This window comes from Mauremys reevesii, linkage group 5 (genome assembly GCF_016161935.1).
Source record: "Mauremys reevesii isolate NIE-2019 linkage group 5, ASM1616193v1, whole genome shotgun sequence".
NCBI classification, from domain to species: Eukaryota; Metazoa; Chordata; order Testudines; family Geoemydidae; genus Mauremys; species Mauremys reevesii.
Genome location: NC_052627.1, coordinates 132,721,831 through 132,738,544, shown reverse-complemented (window position 1 = coordinate 132,738,544; position 16,714 = coordinate 132,721,831). Strand labels below are relative to the sequence as shown.

Genomic DNA, 16,714 nt, shown 5'->3' with positions numbered 1-16,714 from the left:
TGCATAGTTCTTATTTACAGTAACAGTCTTAATTTAAAGATGATGCTCTGAAATGAGCCTCACAGGGACCAATTGGCATAACAGGAGTAATAAACAAGATATTTATATATAACAGTAATGCCCAGAGGCGCCAGTCATGACCAGGACCCCCACTGGGCTAGATCATGTATTAAAACCTGGTCCTTAGCCTCTCCCTCCCAGTTTACAATTTGAAGCCGCCTTCATACAGAGTGTGTGCACAATTGTATGCTCAGTGGACCTACATAAATCTATCTTACCCCTCAATTTTTCAGAGAAGTGATTTATGAAGAGTTGGGATAAAGGGATACAATTTGTGGGTGTGTGTGTATATATACATATGTATAGCTAGTCCAGTCTCCTGTGCTGAGGCAGGACTAAGTAAACACGTGATAGGTGCCCAACCTATTTTTAAAAACCTCCAGTGATGGGGATTCCACAACCTCTTTTGGAAGACTATTCCAGAATTTAATAACCCTTAGAGTGAGTTCTTTCAATCTCCATGGCTGAGATGACGCCCGTTATATCTTGTCCTGCCTTCAGTGGACATGGAGAACAATTGATCACTGCCGTCTTTATAACAGCCTTTAATGTAGATGAAGGCTGTTATCAGGTCCCCCTCAGTCATCTTTTCTCAAGGCTAACATGCCCAGTTCTTTTTAACCTTTCCTCATAATTGAGGTTTTCTAAACCTTTTATAAGTTTTGTTGCTCTCTTCTGGATTCCCTTCAATTTGAACACATTATTCTTAAAATATGGCACCCGGAATTGAACTAAGTACTCAACTGAGGCTTCATTGCTGCTGAGTAGAGTGGACAGTTACTTCCCATGTCATACATATGACACTCCTGTTAATACAGCCCAGAATATTAGCCTATTTTTTTTGTTTTGTTTTTTTGCAACTTTGTAGTATTGTTGACTTGTATTCAGTTTGCGATCCACTATAATGCTCTGATTCTTTTCAGCAGTACTACCACCTAGCCAGTTGTTCCCCATTTTGTAGTTGTGCATTTGATTTTTCCTTCCTAAGTGAAGTACTTTGCACTTGCCTTTGGAGAACTGGCCTGACATCAACAAGATGAAGTTCAATAATTTGTCGAGGTTGTTTTGAATTCTAACCTTGCCCTTCAAGGTGCTAGTAACTCCCCTCAGCTTGGTATCATCCTTCACATTTTATAAGCATACTCTCCACTCCATTATACATCATTTAATGAATATATTGAATAGTACCAGACCCAGGATTGATCTCCTGCGGGACCCCACTAGATGAAACCTATTTGTTTGACAGTGAACCATTGATAACTGCTCTTTGAGTACAGTCTTTCAACCAGCTGTACACCCACCCACATTTTCCTAGGTTGCTTATGAGAAAGTCATATGGGACTGTGTCAAAAGCTTTATTCAAATCAATATATATCATGTCTACTTCTTTCTCCTCTCCACCCCCCACCCCCCCCCGTCCTGGCCAGTAATCCTGTCAAAGAAGGATATTAGGTTGGTTTGGCATGATTTGTTCTTGACAGATCCATACACTATTACTTGTAACCCAGTAGGGGTTTACAAATTGTTAAATAATTTGTTCCATATCTTTCCAATATCCAAGTTAGTCTGACTTGTCTGTAATTCCTTGCATCCCTTTTGTCCCCCTTTTTAAAGATAGATACTGTTTGCCCTTCTGCAGTTCTTTGGACCTCACCCATCCTCCATGCATTCTCAAAGAGAATTGCTAATGGTTCTGAGATTATTTTAGCTAGTTCCTTAAGTACCTGAGAATGAATTCATCAGGCCCTGTCGACTTGAATGCATCTAACTTATCTAAATAGTCTTTTAACTATTCTTTCCCTATTTTGGCTTGTTCCCTTGTTAATATTAATTGTTGAGTATCTAGTCACCATTAACTTTTTTAGTGAAGATGGAAACAAAATAGGTATTAGGTAATAAGGTAATAATTGGAGATATACCAATCTCCTAGAAGTGGAAGGGACCTTGAAAGGTCATTGAGTCCAGCCCCCTGCCTTCACTAGCAGGACCAATTTTTTCCCCAGTTCCCTAAGTGGGCCCCTCTCAAGGATTGAACTCACAACCCTAGGTTTAGCAGGCTAATGCGCAAACCACTGAGCTATCCCTCCCCCCAAGCATTAAACCCCTCAGACTCCGTAATGTCAACTGTTACTAGCTGTCCTTCCCCTTAAGTATAGCACCTAGACTTTCCTTCGTCTTTTTTTTGTTCTCCTTTATTTATAGAACCCTTTCTTATTGCCTTATACATCTGGTGCCATTTTGCACTGTATCCTTTCTGATTTTGTCCCTCATGCTAGTGTTATTCTTTTGTACTCCTCCTTAGTAATTTCTGTTTCTCCACTTTTAGGATTCCTTTATTTAATTTCAGGTAATTAAAGAGCTCCTGATATTGGCCTCTTATTGTTCTTTCTGTCTTTCCTTTGTGTCTGAATAGTTGGCAGTTGTGGATTTAATATTGTCCCTTTGAGAAACTGACAGCTCTTCTGAACTTCCTTTTTCCCATGGGACCTTACCTCTTACCTGTTCTCTGAATTGGTTAAAGCTTGCTTTTTTGATGTTCATTGTCCTTATTCTGTTGCATACTCCTTCCTTTCCTTAGAACCACAAAATCTATTGTTTCATGATGGCTTTCACCCAAATTGCCTTCCACTTTCAGATTTGCAACCAATTCCTCTGTGATGGTCAGAATCAAGTCTAAAATGGATGTCCCTCTGGTTACTTCCTCCACTTTCTGAAACAAAAACTTGTCCCCCTATACTTTCCAAGAACTTATTGGGCATCATCTTCCTACATTTGTCACTCAACCGCAGTGCCCTTCATTGGTATCCACCTTGGTTTCTTCCTTTTGGCCTTTTAGCCGTTTGTGTGAAAAGAGAAAGGAAGGCAAAGGAGAATTCTAACACAACGAACACGGGATATTGACATATGGAAGGGAAGAAGGTGGACATCAGGACAGTCACATGGGTGCTAAAGTTGAAGGCAAGCCAGGCTCTTATGCCGTTTAATCTGATATTTCCTCATATGTTGAAGGTGAGATTCAGAGTCAAATGCAGTGCAATTACAATAGTACAAGTATATGTGCTGACCTCAGTAGTGCCCAAGGAAGAAATTGATGAATTTTATAATGACCTACAGAAAGATATACAAGTAGTTTTAAAGATGATCTATGTTGGGGTGGTGGAAGATGTTAATGCAGAAGTATGATTAGATGGGATATTGGCCTGGAGACATAGGCATATTTGGGTGCTGGGAAGAAAACTAAAAAAGAGAGATGCTACTAAATTTCTGCCCGAGTTACAACCCGGTGATAAGAAATACGCTATTTCAATACAGTTGCAAAGAAAGTGGACTTGGCTATCATTTGATAGGCAAATGAAGAACCTGGTAAACCTGATACTTGTGAATTGCAAATAGAAATTGTGGTGGTGGTTGTGCAGATAATTTGTGGCTGTTATTGGATCAGATTCATATGTAGATTTGATTTTTTTTATCTTGCTCATTTATTAATTCTGCCCACCCAGCACACTCTCACACACACACACTCTCTCTCTCTCTCTCTCTTCCCCCCCCCAAAGAAAAACAAAACAAAAAACGAAAAAAAAGGTCCTCCTATCTTGTCTCTTAATCCCCATCTTAGATCTTGGACTTAATGTGGAGGGTTGCATCATAAGGGAACAAATACCTTTGATAACTCTAAGAATCTTTGGCATTTCTAATGTAATCTAGCATTGGGATATTGGGGCAGGACCCTCATGGCCCTTTATGCCAGCTCTCTGGAATTGGGTGCGGACCTGGCTCAACTTTGGAGTCCTCCTTATGTGGAAGTTGGGGAGAACAGCAATGAATATTGTATGAAAAAAATAATGCAATATGAATCCTGAGGCTTTAATCTTGGGAAAGTCAGTACATTCACAATGCTCATGCACGTGGGAATGACAGTGTGACTTGTGTTATGTGACCACACAATGTTTTACTGTGTGTAGTAATACAGAATGTTACAGGCATCTCTGGTTATGAAAAGCGCAGTTCTTTAATATTGCAAGTGTAGAATGATCTAGTAATGAAAGACCGTACTGTGAATGCTCAAGGGAAGTGTTAAAATTCCCCATCATAATGTTAATTTTGGAATCTGACTTCACTGTGGTGAAATTCTCAGACTTACTACCAGATCAGCATAGGTTTCTTTGCTTACAATTCCTTTTTTGAAAAAATAGATATTAATGTTTGTTTTAAAATCAGAGGTATAGGGGAAACTCACTTTGTTCTGCTCCCGTAACAACTGTTGCTAGATGGAATGTTATCTTCTGTCAAGCAGAGTTTTTGCTCATTATGGTGTCAAGTTCCCATAATCATTTTCTAGTACCTGTGATTTTCATTAACTATTTATCTTACCAACTAGTATCTATATGATAGCATATACATAAATGCATTCTGAGAACTATAGCTGGAGTGCTAGAAAGCTATAGTTGAGATTACTTAGTGGTTCCTATTCTAAATCCTGTGTGCTCAGTTACTTAAAACATTCCAAAGCTTTTACCTTTTTAGTTGATATTTTCTAGGTTTGATCTCAGCCCAATGATGAATTTTTAATTTTTGTAATGTTTAAGTAAAAATAGTTCATCACTTTTTAAGTAGGAGAACGAGGAGTGAAGTAGAATACGTTTTCTGCCATTAGTTATGCATGGATGTATATAGGCAAGATGCTGCATGTGTATCCAAAGCTGTGGGAGGGGCTAGGGTTATAGTTGTATACACAATCTTAATTTTGTCACTTTCTGACTTTTGAGTACTTAATTGTGCAACTTCAGTGTTTTCTTAACTTATATATTTCAAAGTAAAGTTTATATATGCTACAGGGGCAGATGTATGGACAGACAAATCATAGGGAAGAAACAAAGTGATTTAAAGTACTTTTTGCAACTAGTGTCCCTGACATAATTTTTACCCTTAACACTGCCTTCACCAAACAAAGATCCTCCACTAGAGAAGTAGATCGCATCATGGAATGGGCCACCCAAATACCCTGAAAGAACCTGCTTCAATATAGGGAAGAAAACCTCTGACGGCCCCTAGTTGTCACCTGTCATCCCCCACTGGAACTCATACAGAATATCACCAAACAATTACAACCCACAGTTGATAGGGACAATATCCTGAAACAAATTTTTCCTGAGCTCCCTCCTCTGGCTTTCAAACAACCCTCCACCCTCGCCAAACTCCTCATCAGAAGCAAGCTCCCCACAGACCATGACACACCAACTCAAAGTGGCATCAGACACTGCCATAACAACAGATGCAGAACCATATCTCTGCTGTTACGATGATCAGTATTCCCCATAACAAATTTTTCAAGATCCCAGGATCCTACACATGCCTATCACAACATGTGGTGTACCTCATCCAGTGCATCGAATGCCCCCAACAACTGTGGGGGTGAAACAAGACAATCACTATGCTCTTGAACGCACTCTCAGAAAATTGATAAGTCAAAAGCACCCTATTGCCTGTGGGCAAACACTTTTTGCAAAGCAGTCACATATGTGACCCACTGTTCTTCATCATCAAAGGAGGCCTGCACAACACCTAAAAATGAGCCTGGGAGCTTAAATCCATAACACTGCTAAACTGTAAAAATCATGGACTCAACAGAGATACAGGATGTATGACTTATTGTGCGTAGTCCATTGGCTCGACAATGATGTTTTCACACTATCTCTTTTTGTGGATTTTGGAGTGACTCTGAAGTCCAGAGTGTGATGTGCATGTTCGTGAGCAGATTGGGCAGACAATCATTGGTGAATGTCTTGGTAGCTATAGCAGTAATATGACGCTTTTCCCTTGCTGCTAACAATCGATTATTTCTGTCCTCTTCAAAGGCTTGAAAAGCTCTGTGTGTGTAGCCAGACTGATCTATTTAATGCAGCCTTCTCAAGATCATTCGATTTATTGCATCAAAGCATATGCCGTTCTTGATGCTGTCCTTGTAGTGTTGTCTGGGGTGGCCTTGATTCTGGTGTCCTTGTGCCAGTTCTCCATAGAAAATTTTTCTGGGGAGTCGATGTTCAGGCATCCTAATGACATGCCCAACTAAGTGTAGTTGGGCTTTTATCAGCATGGCCTCGATGCTTGTGGCATTTGACTTTTGGAGAACCTACAGGTTGGTAATTTTGTCCTGCCAGCGGATCCCCATAATGGTGTGGAGAGATCGCATATGGAAGGCCTCTAGCTGTTTGATATGCGATTTGTATTGTGTCCAGGTCTCACAGCTGTAGAGGAGAGATGTGAAAACAAAAGAATTATGAAGTTATTTTTTGTTGTTGAGAGGGTTATGTTGTGGGATTTCAGGACTTTGTTACCTAAATTTCCTAATAACTGAGAAGCTTTCTGTATCCTGTTCATGATCTCTTTGCCAAGAGATCTGTGTGGGAGATGTAGCTGCCAAGATAGGTAAAACTGTCAACTTGCTTTAGTTGGAGTCCACTAATGGATATGCTAGGGGATATGGCAGAGAGCGGTGAAGATGATTGGTGCAACACCACAGGTTTTTTTTGCCAGGCTGATTGTGAGGCCAAACAATTTTGATGCTTCAGCGAAGTGATCTACGATGCACTGGAGATCTCACTCTTTGTGTGCTAGGAGGCCCCAATCATCTGCAAAGATTGCTTCTCTTATTAGTAGTTCTGTTACTTTTGCTTTTGCTTTAAGCCTTGTAAGATTGAAGACTGAGCCATCGTTTCTGTATCTGACGTATATACCTCTGTTGAGCCCATCTGGAGCATGATTGAGAACTTGGGAGAAGAAGAGGTTGACTAGTACAGGGGCAAGGACACAGCCTTGTTTGACTCCATTTGAATGAGAAAGGAGTCAGTGAGATTTCCATTAAAAAGTACCTAACCTTGCATCCACTCATGAAATAAATGAATGATCTTTGCAAGTTTTGGTGGGCAACCAAGTTTGCTGAGGATTATCCATAATCCTCTGTATGGACTGTATCAAATGCTTTTGTTAGATTGATGAAAACACTGAACAGATTTATGTTTTGTTCGATACACTTTTCTTGTATTTGCCTGATACTGAAAGTCCATGTCTTTGGTGCTACGACCAGGTCTGAATCCACACTGAATCTCAGGTAGATTGGCGTCCGAGACAGATGAAATCAGTTGGTTCAGGAGGACATGAGCAAAGATTTTGCCAATGACAGATAGGAGAGAGATCCCATGCTAGTTATCACATACCATTATGCTGCCTTTATTTTTAAATATAGGAATAATTGTGGCATCTTTGAAGTCTTGTGGCATTTCTTCACTGTCCCAGATGTCAGTAAGGATCTTCTAGAGTGTATTCCATCTCTGCCCGAGGACTTCTCTGAGCTCATCAAACTGATTGCCTTTTCTATTTCTTCAGGTGAGGGTGGTGAGTCAGTGTGGTGCTGAATAGGCTTTTGAGGTATCTGATTGATAAGCACTTTTTTCAGTTGAGAACGGACTGTTCGGTAATTGGCTGAAATGTTCAACCTATCTCTGTTCCATGCCCTGTTTGTTTTTGATGACTCTCTTGCCATCAGCCATCATGAGTGAACCTGTGCCCACCTTTGAACGTCCATAGACTAGCTTCAAGGAATCAAAGAACTTTTGTTTCATTTGTTTCTGCATACATTTGAGTGTCTTCTGCTACCTTCTCCCACCATTTATCTTGTATCAAGCATAGTTGTCTTTGTTCCTTGCTTTGCAGATGTTTAAATCTCTCTCTCTCTGAGGTGGACTGAATATAATTTTGCCATATTTGGAAAGCCTCATTTTTTTCTTTCTTTCAAGAGTAGAATCATAGAATGGGAGGGGACCTCTAGTCCAGTCCCCTGCACTTGTGGCAGGACTAGTTATCTAGACCATTCCTGACAGATGTTTGTCTAATCTGGTCTTAAAAATCTCCAATGATGGAGATTCCACAACCTCCCTAGGCAATTTATTCCAGTGCTTAACCATCCTGACAGGAAATTTTTCCTAATGTCCAGCCTAAGTCTCCCTTGCTGTAACTTAAGTCCACTGCTTCTTGTCCTATCTTCAGAGGTTAAGAAAAACAATTTTTCTTCCTCCTCCTTGTAACAGCCTTTTACTTGTTTGAAAATTGTTACCATGTCCCTTCTGTCTTCTCTTTTCCAGACTAAACAAACCCAATTTTTTTTCAATCTTCCCTCATAGGTCATGTTTTCTAGACCTTTAATCATTTTTGATGCTCTTCTCTGGACTCTCTCCAATTTGTCCATATCCTTCCTGAAGTGTAGCGCCCAGAACTGGACACAATACTCCAGCTGAGCCCTAATTAGAGTGGTGTAGAGTGGAAGAATTACTTCTCATGTCTTGCTTACAACACTCCTGTTAGTATTGTGATTTCCTCCTCATTTTCGCCAAACCAGTCACAGTGACCCCTTTTCTTCCATCCAATGACTTATTACAACAATCTATATCCCACTAACCCACCTTTGTCCTATGACTGTAGAGGTACTAATTGCTCACTTCATCTTAGAAGTTTTCCCTGCAACATGTGTTTACCTCACGGGTAGTCAGTAGGTGGACCGCAAGCCAAATCTGGGCTGTCAGATGCTTTTGAATGGCCCCTGACATCTTTTTATTTATTATCCATTATTGTTTTTTATTATTTTTTCTGGAGTCTGGACCTTGACTACAGCTTGACCAAGAAATTTGGACCTTAACAAAAAATAAAATTGACTACCCATGTTTTATTCTTTTTGTTAAATAATCTGACCTGAAGAAGAGCTCTGTGTAGCTCAAAAACTTGTCTTTCACCAACAGAAATTGGTTTAATCAAAGATGTTGTTTTATCCACCTTGTGTCTTGTGCTTTTTAAAACCTTCGACCACAACCTGCTGCATTTGCAACTTTATGAGAGTCCTATAATTTATTAATTTCAGAGATTGGTAATATTCTACGTCTGCTTCTGTATATCATTTGATATATACCATTAACTCTAACATATTACAATTGGATACTGCTCAGTTGTTTGTAACATCAGAGATTTCAGTTGCTGTAAAGCTTATCCGCAGCAAAAGTTTCAAGTTCTGCAGAAGGTACATAGACTTTGTACAATACTTACCTTAGCTGGTGCATCCTGATCCAGAACAGATGTCCAGAGAACTGTAACTTATTTCTTAAAAACAGAATACGATGGTGTTTTCAACTTTTTGTGTTATAAGCACAATTTAGTAACTTCAACAGTTTTTAATTCTGCAGAAGTGCCAGTAAAAAATGTTCTCCAGACGTGTTGTGAATACTGCAGACTTAAAAATTGTAGTCATGCTACTTTGACAGTAGCCAAAATAATTACTTGACTCCTTGATTATACAGAATTGCTGTTCTTAATTGTATAGTGTTTGGTTATGATTACTATATTCTTTAATCATATTTGGGAAAGTGTAAATCCTCAAATTACCTTGGAAGAATTCTTATTTAGTCTGCTCTAGGGCTGCTTCCACATAATTTCTCCCTTCTTCCCTCATCACTTGTTAGATGAGTGTGGTTCTAGTATTAGTGAGTGTCTGTGCCTAGCTTTTACTATTTAGATTTAATCTAAACTGTCACCATAACAATTAGAGTGCTGTTGTCATTCATGGTATCACATGCACAAGAATAAGACCAGTCAAAGTTAATAGTCCAGAGGGAGCTCTGCCACTTCATACTGTAGCTGCTCATACGTTTGTTCTTTTGCAGGAATCGATAGCAGATACAATGAAGGCTGTAGGGAGCTGGCCAACTACCTTCTCTTTGGTTTGTATAACCAGAATAACAATGACTTTGAGAAAACTGGGTTTCCTGAAGAAGTTCTTGATGGTGAGTAATATGTTAAGCATTGTATTTGCACGCTTGCTTGTCAATGTCTAGGACCCTACAAAATTCACGGCTATAAAAAAGGCGCCATGGACTGTGAAATCTGGTCTCCCCCTGTGTGTTTTACTCCATAGTATACAGAATTCAAGGGGGAGACCAGCCTTTCTCAAACTGGGGGTCCTGGCCCAAAAGAGTTGCGGAGGGGGCGGGCCACAGGGTTATTTTAGGGGTGTGTGTGCAGTATTGCCACCCTTACTTCTGCGCTGCTGCCTTCATAGCTGGGTGGCCGGAGCGCAGTGGCTGTTGGCCGGGCGCCCAGGTCTGAAGGCAGCACCCCGCCAGCAGCAGCGCAGAAGTAAGGGTTGGCAATACCATACCATGCCATCCTTATTTCTGCACTGCTGCTGGCGGCAGCTCTGCCTTCAGAGCTGGACTTCCAGCCAGCAGCTGCCGCTCTGGAGCTGCCCAGCTCTCAAGGCAGTGCCACCGCTCCCCCCATACAATAACCTTGCTATCCCCTCCCCTGCCCAACTCCTTTTTGGGTCAGGAACTCTACAATTACAACACCATGACATTTCAGATTTAAATAGCTGATATCATGAAATTTACAATTTTTAAAATCCCATGACTGTGGAATTGACCAAAATGGACTGTGAGTTTAATAGGGCCCTATCAATGTCCATTTCTTGAAAAATGAGGTACATAGTTACACTTGGAGTTTTATGTACAGTTTAAAAAAATTAATGATAATTCCTGTGGTTGTATATTGGTAAACCAATATAAACTCTAATCATATACAAATTATAGAGTTAATGGAATTGAAAGGGTATTGACTGAACTGGGTACCAAAATTAACATGAAATCTCAGGTGCTTAAGTTTTTAAAATATTCTTTGGACTAATATGTTGGGTTGAGAGGAGGAGGTGAAGCAAATAAAAGTAAGGAATTCTTCTGTGAAGTATCTAACTTCTACACTTAGGCCATAAGGTGGCTTTGCATATTGGCAACCTGTTTTCATATCAAGAGATAAAAAAAAATCTTTTATGCTGAAAGGGTACATCAGTTTTCTGTCCCCCACTTTTCTTTTTGAGTGATCTCTATAATGCAGTATGACCCCTCAAGAGTAATTTCATACTAGAACAAATATGTCTGTTTATACAATATTATGTAAAGTGCTCAACATTATGACACATTTTTTCAAAGCACGTGGTGAGACAAGCCTGCAGATAAGAGGTTAGAATAGTCATAATTGTGTTGCTGAGAAAGAAAGTAATATGCTTTTGGGTGTTGTGTGTGGTTTTTTTTTTTTTTCCTTCCAAAAATGTGTAGCTGTATTAAGTGAAAGTGGGATTGATCTAGTAACATTTTCCATCATGTATTTCTGTTATGCTTTGCAGATATTTTTGATCTGAGTGTTTGTAGGAAAAAATTTCCTGTTCAATTCCTTAGATTTCTGTGTAGATACAATTTAGATTTCTAGTTAAGTTTGTAGCTATGAAGTTAATGTATTAATCTCTTGTTTTGATTATTGCAGATGTAATCATATTAATAAAACCTGATAGTGTCCATCTGTACTGTAACCCTGTGAACTACAGTTATCTTTTGCCATATGTGGCATACTGGAGAAACTTGCATTTCCATTGCCTGACTGAAAATGAGGTAAGTGAAGGCAGAATAAGTACACTGAGAACTGCATGTATGTAACATTTCACTAGTGACTGAGACTCAAAGGTTTACATTTACATTTTTTGCAAAGTTGTCTTTTTGATAAACTGCAGCTGCCTTTTGACCCTAATGAGAAGCACTACATTTTTGTTTATATTCTTATGTTAAGTTACACAGAAATAATATATTACTGAACACTGTGCTGTTTTAGAGGGACAAATCAAACAAAGCTGAGGAATAGGGTTTTTTTTCCTGGTTCTTCCTCCCTTGACAGTGCCATTGATTTGACAGAAATTGGTGGTCATGTGTCATAGGTCTCACCCCCCACTTGGAGCTGTTGGGTTCACAAGATGGGGACCTGCATGGATCCTTCTAAACTTAAATCCTAGTTTAGATCTGGTAAAAGCTGCCACCACCCAATAATGTACGTGTATTGGGACACAGTCCTTCCCCAAAATCCTTGGGAATCCCAAGAGCCCCAAATCCATGGAGTTCTTACACCTAGGAGAAATAAACCATTCCTCCCTGCTTCCTCCCCCCTCCCTTTTCCTAGGAGAGATACCGGGATACAACTACAGAGGGATGCCTCCCTCCTCCCCTTTCCCTGAAAATACCCAAGGAAAGATCAACCAAGTCCTTAACAGAAAAGATTTATTAAAGAATAAAAAGAAAGTAACTTGTCTCTGTAATACCCAGATGGAACAATACACAGAGTTTAAACTTATCAATTTTTGGAGAGAATCCCCCCTCCTTTCTTTCTCAGTAAAAGCAAAGTAACCGCAAACAGAAATAAAGAATTTCCTTCAGCAAACACACAATTGCAAATGTAGAAATCAAATTATAAGACTAATCCGCCTTTCTAATTAATACTCATTATTGGATAGTAGGAACTACTCCAGGAGAACTTGGAGACATGACTGGCCTCTCTTAGATCCAAAGAGAGCACAGACCAACAAGAAACACAGACAAAGGCTTCCCTCCACAGAGATTTGAAATTATCCTGTCCCTTGATTGGTCCTCTGGTCAGGTGTTTCTCAGGTTACTGAGCTTGTTAACCCTTTCCAGGTAAAAGAGACCTTAACCCTGATCTGTTTATGACATCATGTCACAAGAAAAGAATATTTGTGGCATAAGCAAAATATAGAATCTGAATTAAGTACCACAGTGAACACTGAAATACCCAAGAGTAGCTTTTAAATTACTAAAGTTCTTTTTATATTAGTCCAAGTACTTGCAAGTGCAAGTAATTTAGAAGAGGAGTGGAAATATAAATCGGAATCTGTGAAAAGCTTGGTTTAGTTTAACCATTTAAAGAAAATATATTTTGTTTGTTTCAAGAGACTACTCCTTCCCTACTTAAGTAAATGACAGTTTTTCCACTGACTTTAATAGGAACAGCTTTGGGCCATGTCTTGTGATGATAATAAATTAAGCGTCACTTTAAGCACCATCCATTTCAAATTCTGATAGATTTAGCAAGAAGTTGATTTATCTTAAATTTCCACTCCTTCACTTGGATCCTTTGTCTCTCCATGAAGTGTTGGTTCATATGCACTAGTGTGCTGGACAGCCTGGTACTTAACTGCTGAGACTGTCCCCTGGAACTGACCTGGACTGAGCTACTTTCAACTGTGAACATGTGCCGTAATACCTGGCAATATATATCAACAGCCTCCCCATGGACGCTTGTTGTGGAGCCTATCATCTGCTGATCTAGGTACTCAGAATAGTTGGCATGTCCCCCACTCCCACCCTGCAAACAAATCCAACAGAAAGGGAAGAACTTGGCCCACATTGGGTCCAGAGTCTCTTTGCCCCGGCGAAGATCGCTCTTATCCCCCTCTCCTAAATTATTGTGCTGAAACCCCCTGGTGGAAAGAAGATTGACATGTGGGGCTGGGAGCAGATTGGGGAAGAATGAATGGGAAGTGGTGGGCATCAGCTTCTAGCTGCTGCCCTTTGTGAAGTTTCTAGGAGAAGGGAAGAGAAGCTTTTTGTCCCCTGCGTAGGCTATTTCCTCTCCTCCCCTGTACCTGCATGAAAGTGTGTGTAAAGGGTGGGAGGTGCAGTGGGTGGGTTATCTGTCTAGAGGATGGATCAGTAGAGCTTGTGGAAAGGACAAACAGAAGGACAGGAACAAGAGGATAGAGGGAAAAGGAAGATTTGAAAGAGAAACTTTTGTGGAGGAAGCACTAATTGAAATGTTACGTTGATAGTCTCATTACTAAAGTCACCATAAATTTAACCTTTTTTTCTCTTCTGTAGCTTTTGAGGTGACTCAACTATATTTTTAACTAAAAAATGTTATTCTCATTGATCACAACCTAACTGATCTCTGTCACGGAAGTCTGATGTGACTACTGATACTATCAGCTGCTTTCTTTTTCCAGGGCTACAGGGGAGCAAATGGGCATAGTGGGAACTGCAAAATTATCAGTCTAACAACTTGGGCTGCAGTTTCATTCCAGAGGGCTGTAGTTTGTCAAAGAGGAATTCCAGTCTGACAGAACTGGGGAAGCCCAGGAGATTTAGCTGTTTGCCTCAACTGCAAGAGGTGGCTGGATAGTGTGGGGTAAGAGGAATTTGGGGTAGAGGAGTGTGGGTAAAGGGGGAGGCACAGAAGCTGGCTGTGGAGCAGAGCTGGAGAACAGGTTGAGTAGTGGAGGTTCTCAATACTTGCAGTTGGTGGAGAGAAGCAGGGCCACTGTATGTCCTGTCTTCACTCCCCAACCCCTACTGACTACATGTATTTAGATTTATAACAAAAGAAATATAAAAGCTATGAGGTATATTTTGTATACTACTCTAGCTGTGTTTGATAGAAACTTTGGAATATAAGCATCCAACTAAAATAAGCAGCTTGCTCACGAGCCAAAACATCTGTAACAAAATTTAAATGTTGACCTTCATCAGACTTGCTGGGTGCCTGGAAAGTCAACACACCCAGGCTATTACAAACCATGAGTTGCAGTAGGTACCAAAGCTGAGGGCCCCGCGCTAATTAGTAGTAATCATTAATCATGCACAACATCATAAATGTGCTGTTCAATTAGAAATATTTTAATATGTTTAAGAAGATAAAGTGGGATTGAAAAATCTGCTTACTTTGCTATTCTCTGATTAGATTCATTGTGTGTGGTCTGCTCTGGCTAAGTATTAATGAAATCTCATGATGCTGATTCAAATTGCTGATTATGAACAGAAAGATGAGCCAAATGCCCTAATATATTTGAAGTGTATAATGAAATAAACTGAAAATTCTGAGGTTCCTTGTACTGTAAAGATGCTGATTTCTGGGTTACTGCCTATAAATGTCAACAAGTGCGATGGACTTTTTTTTAAGTGCCATTTCTTCAAATGTATATGGGACTGCCAGTTTCCTAGAGAACTTCTGGCTGTTCATAGGAGCTGTGAAATCTTGTCATCCTTCAGACAGCATTTTAGATTGATTCTTTCTGACAAATGATCGCCTGTGGCTGTTTGTTAAAGCGTTTAGTTTTCCTACAATGGCATACCAAAGAACTAGCTATTTTTAGCTAAGCTTTTATAACAATAATAATGGCAAAGCTTTAAAAAGGAACAAGTCACGTGGGGCTTGTGCAGCTCTTATAGAACCTTGCAAAATTTAGTGTTCTCCGATCTTTCCGCTTGGTCACAATGTTTTTTAAGTGACTGTACTGAACAGTGATGGAAAAGAAGTGCCATTGAAAACATGTCTTATAAATAGTGATATAGCATAATAAAGAGACTTATTTTAAATTCATACTTATCATGTTTCAGAAGTATACTGACTATATACTACATATGTGATGGAATATATTTACAATTGTACTGAAAAGCCTTAATGAGCGACCTTCCAGTGTCCCCTTGGAAATCAGGAAAGCTAGTTCTGAAGGCATTTTAAAATCTAATTTGAGTAACTGATAAAGTCACTTGGGAACAGGTTTTGAACTGAAAGAGTACGCTCCAACTCCCTCATAACTCTAAAGCAAGGGTTCTCTCAACAGATTTTTTTGGGCGGCCTCACAGTGTGGCCACCACTTCTTGCTGGTGGCTGCTCTGACAATTTTTCCTAAAATACTTAATTAAGTTCAGGAAAAACAAATAAATATGCACATGTACATGTCCAAATCATTGAAATTTATTTATGTAGATTTTTTTGCAGACTCAATAATACAAATAATGAACATTCATCTCTATTCTTTACTGAACCCAAACAGATTAGAAACAAATGAGGTGCTTTGTATGTTCTTATCTTTTGCTTTTTTGGTTGCTTGCTAGCTAGTAGGTCTCTTTCTGTGAAAAGTGATATTTGTATGTTTGTTAATCACTTTTCACAGCAGTAGACTTGCTCCCTGTTTGGGAGGCAGTGTAAAGTGATATTAACCAAACCTACAAATAATCACTTTTCACAACAGACTGACTCAGCCCTGGCAAGCCAGGGGACAAATTAAGCCCTGGATGGGAAGGTGGGTAGGGAGGCAGCAGAGACTGGGGCAATGGATGGGGGGGCTGGGGAGGCAGCCAGGGCCAGGGGTGATGGGGGATGGAGATGGAGGGTTAGGGGAGGCAGTGGGAGGTGAGCCCAGGGCTAGCACCTGTCACTGCATACCTGGGACTGAAGCCCAGTGGCCTGAGCCCAGGCCCAGTGCCCACCGCCACTGGGGACGAAACCTGGGGCCAGAGGACACAGCAGAGGCCAGGGGCGATTGGTGGGCGGGGGAATGTGAGCCCAGGGCTGGCACTTGCTGCTGCGTGGCTGGAGGCCGGAGCCTGATCCCGAGGCCCTACGGGTGGAGCCCCAAACCTGCGGCTATAGGATGGAGCCTGCCGCCATGCAGCCAAAGCCTGGACCCAGAGCCTGCCACCCCAGATCTGAAGCCTGAGTCCCACTCCTCCCGGGAAGTTGGGGAACTCTCACTGGCTGCCTGCTCCTCTGGCATTTGTGGCTCCAGAGGGGGGCAGGGCCCAATCCGTTCTGGCAGATCTGGGGAGGGGCCACTGCTTTGTGCCTACCCCTAGTCACCATCCAGGAGCTTTGAGAAACACTGCCCTAACGTGTTAGAAATAGTAAGTCTCTTAATCCTCCAATCATGCTACTATACGCATATATAGTAGAGGGATCAGGAAGACAAGATTTTCTAGTGGCCAGAGCAGGGGAGTAGTGT

General features: G+C 40.6%; 1 protein-coding gene across 3 annotated transcripts in view; it reads left to right on the top strand.

Moving 5' to 3' along the window:
• Positions 1 to 16,714, top strand: part of DNAAF9 (dynein axonemal assembly factor 9) — a 122,824-nt gene that overhangs the window by 25,733 nt on the left and 80,377 nt on the right. For all 3 annotated transcript variants that reach the window (XM_039540486.1, XM_039540487.1, XM_039540485.1), the window contains exons 3-4: positions 9,765 to 9,884; positions 11,416 to 11,540. In XM_039540486.1, coding sequence (XP_039396420.1) covers positions 9,765 to 9,884; positions 11,416 to 11,540 — 245 coding nt within the window. The remainder of the gene's footprint in view (positions 1 to 9,764; positions 9,885 to 11,415; positions 11,541 to 16,714) is intronic.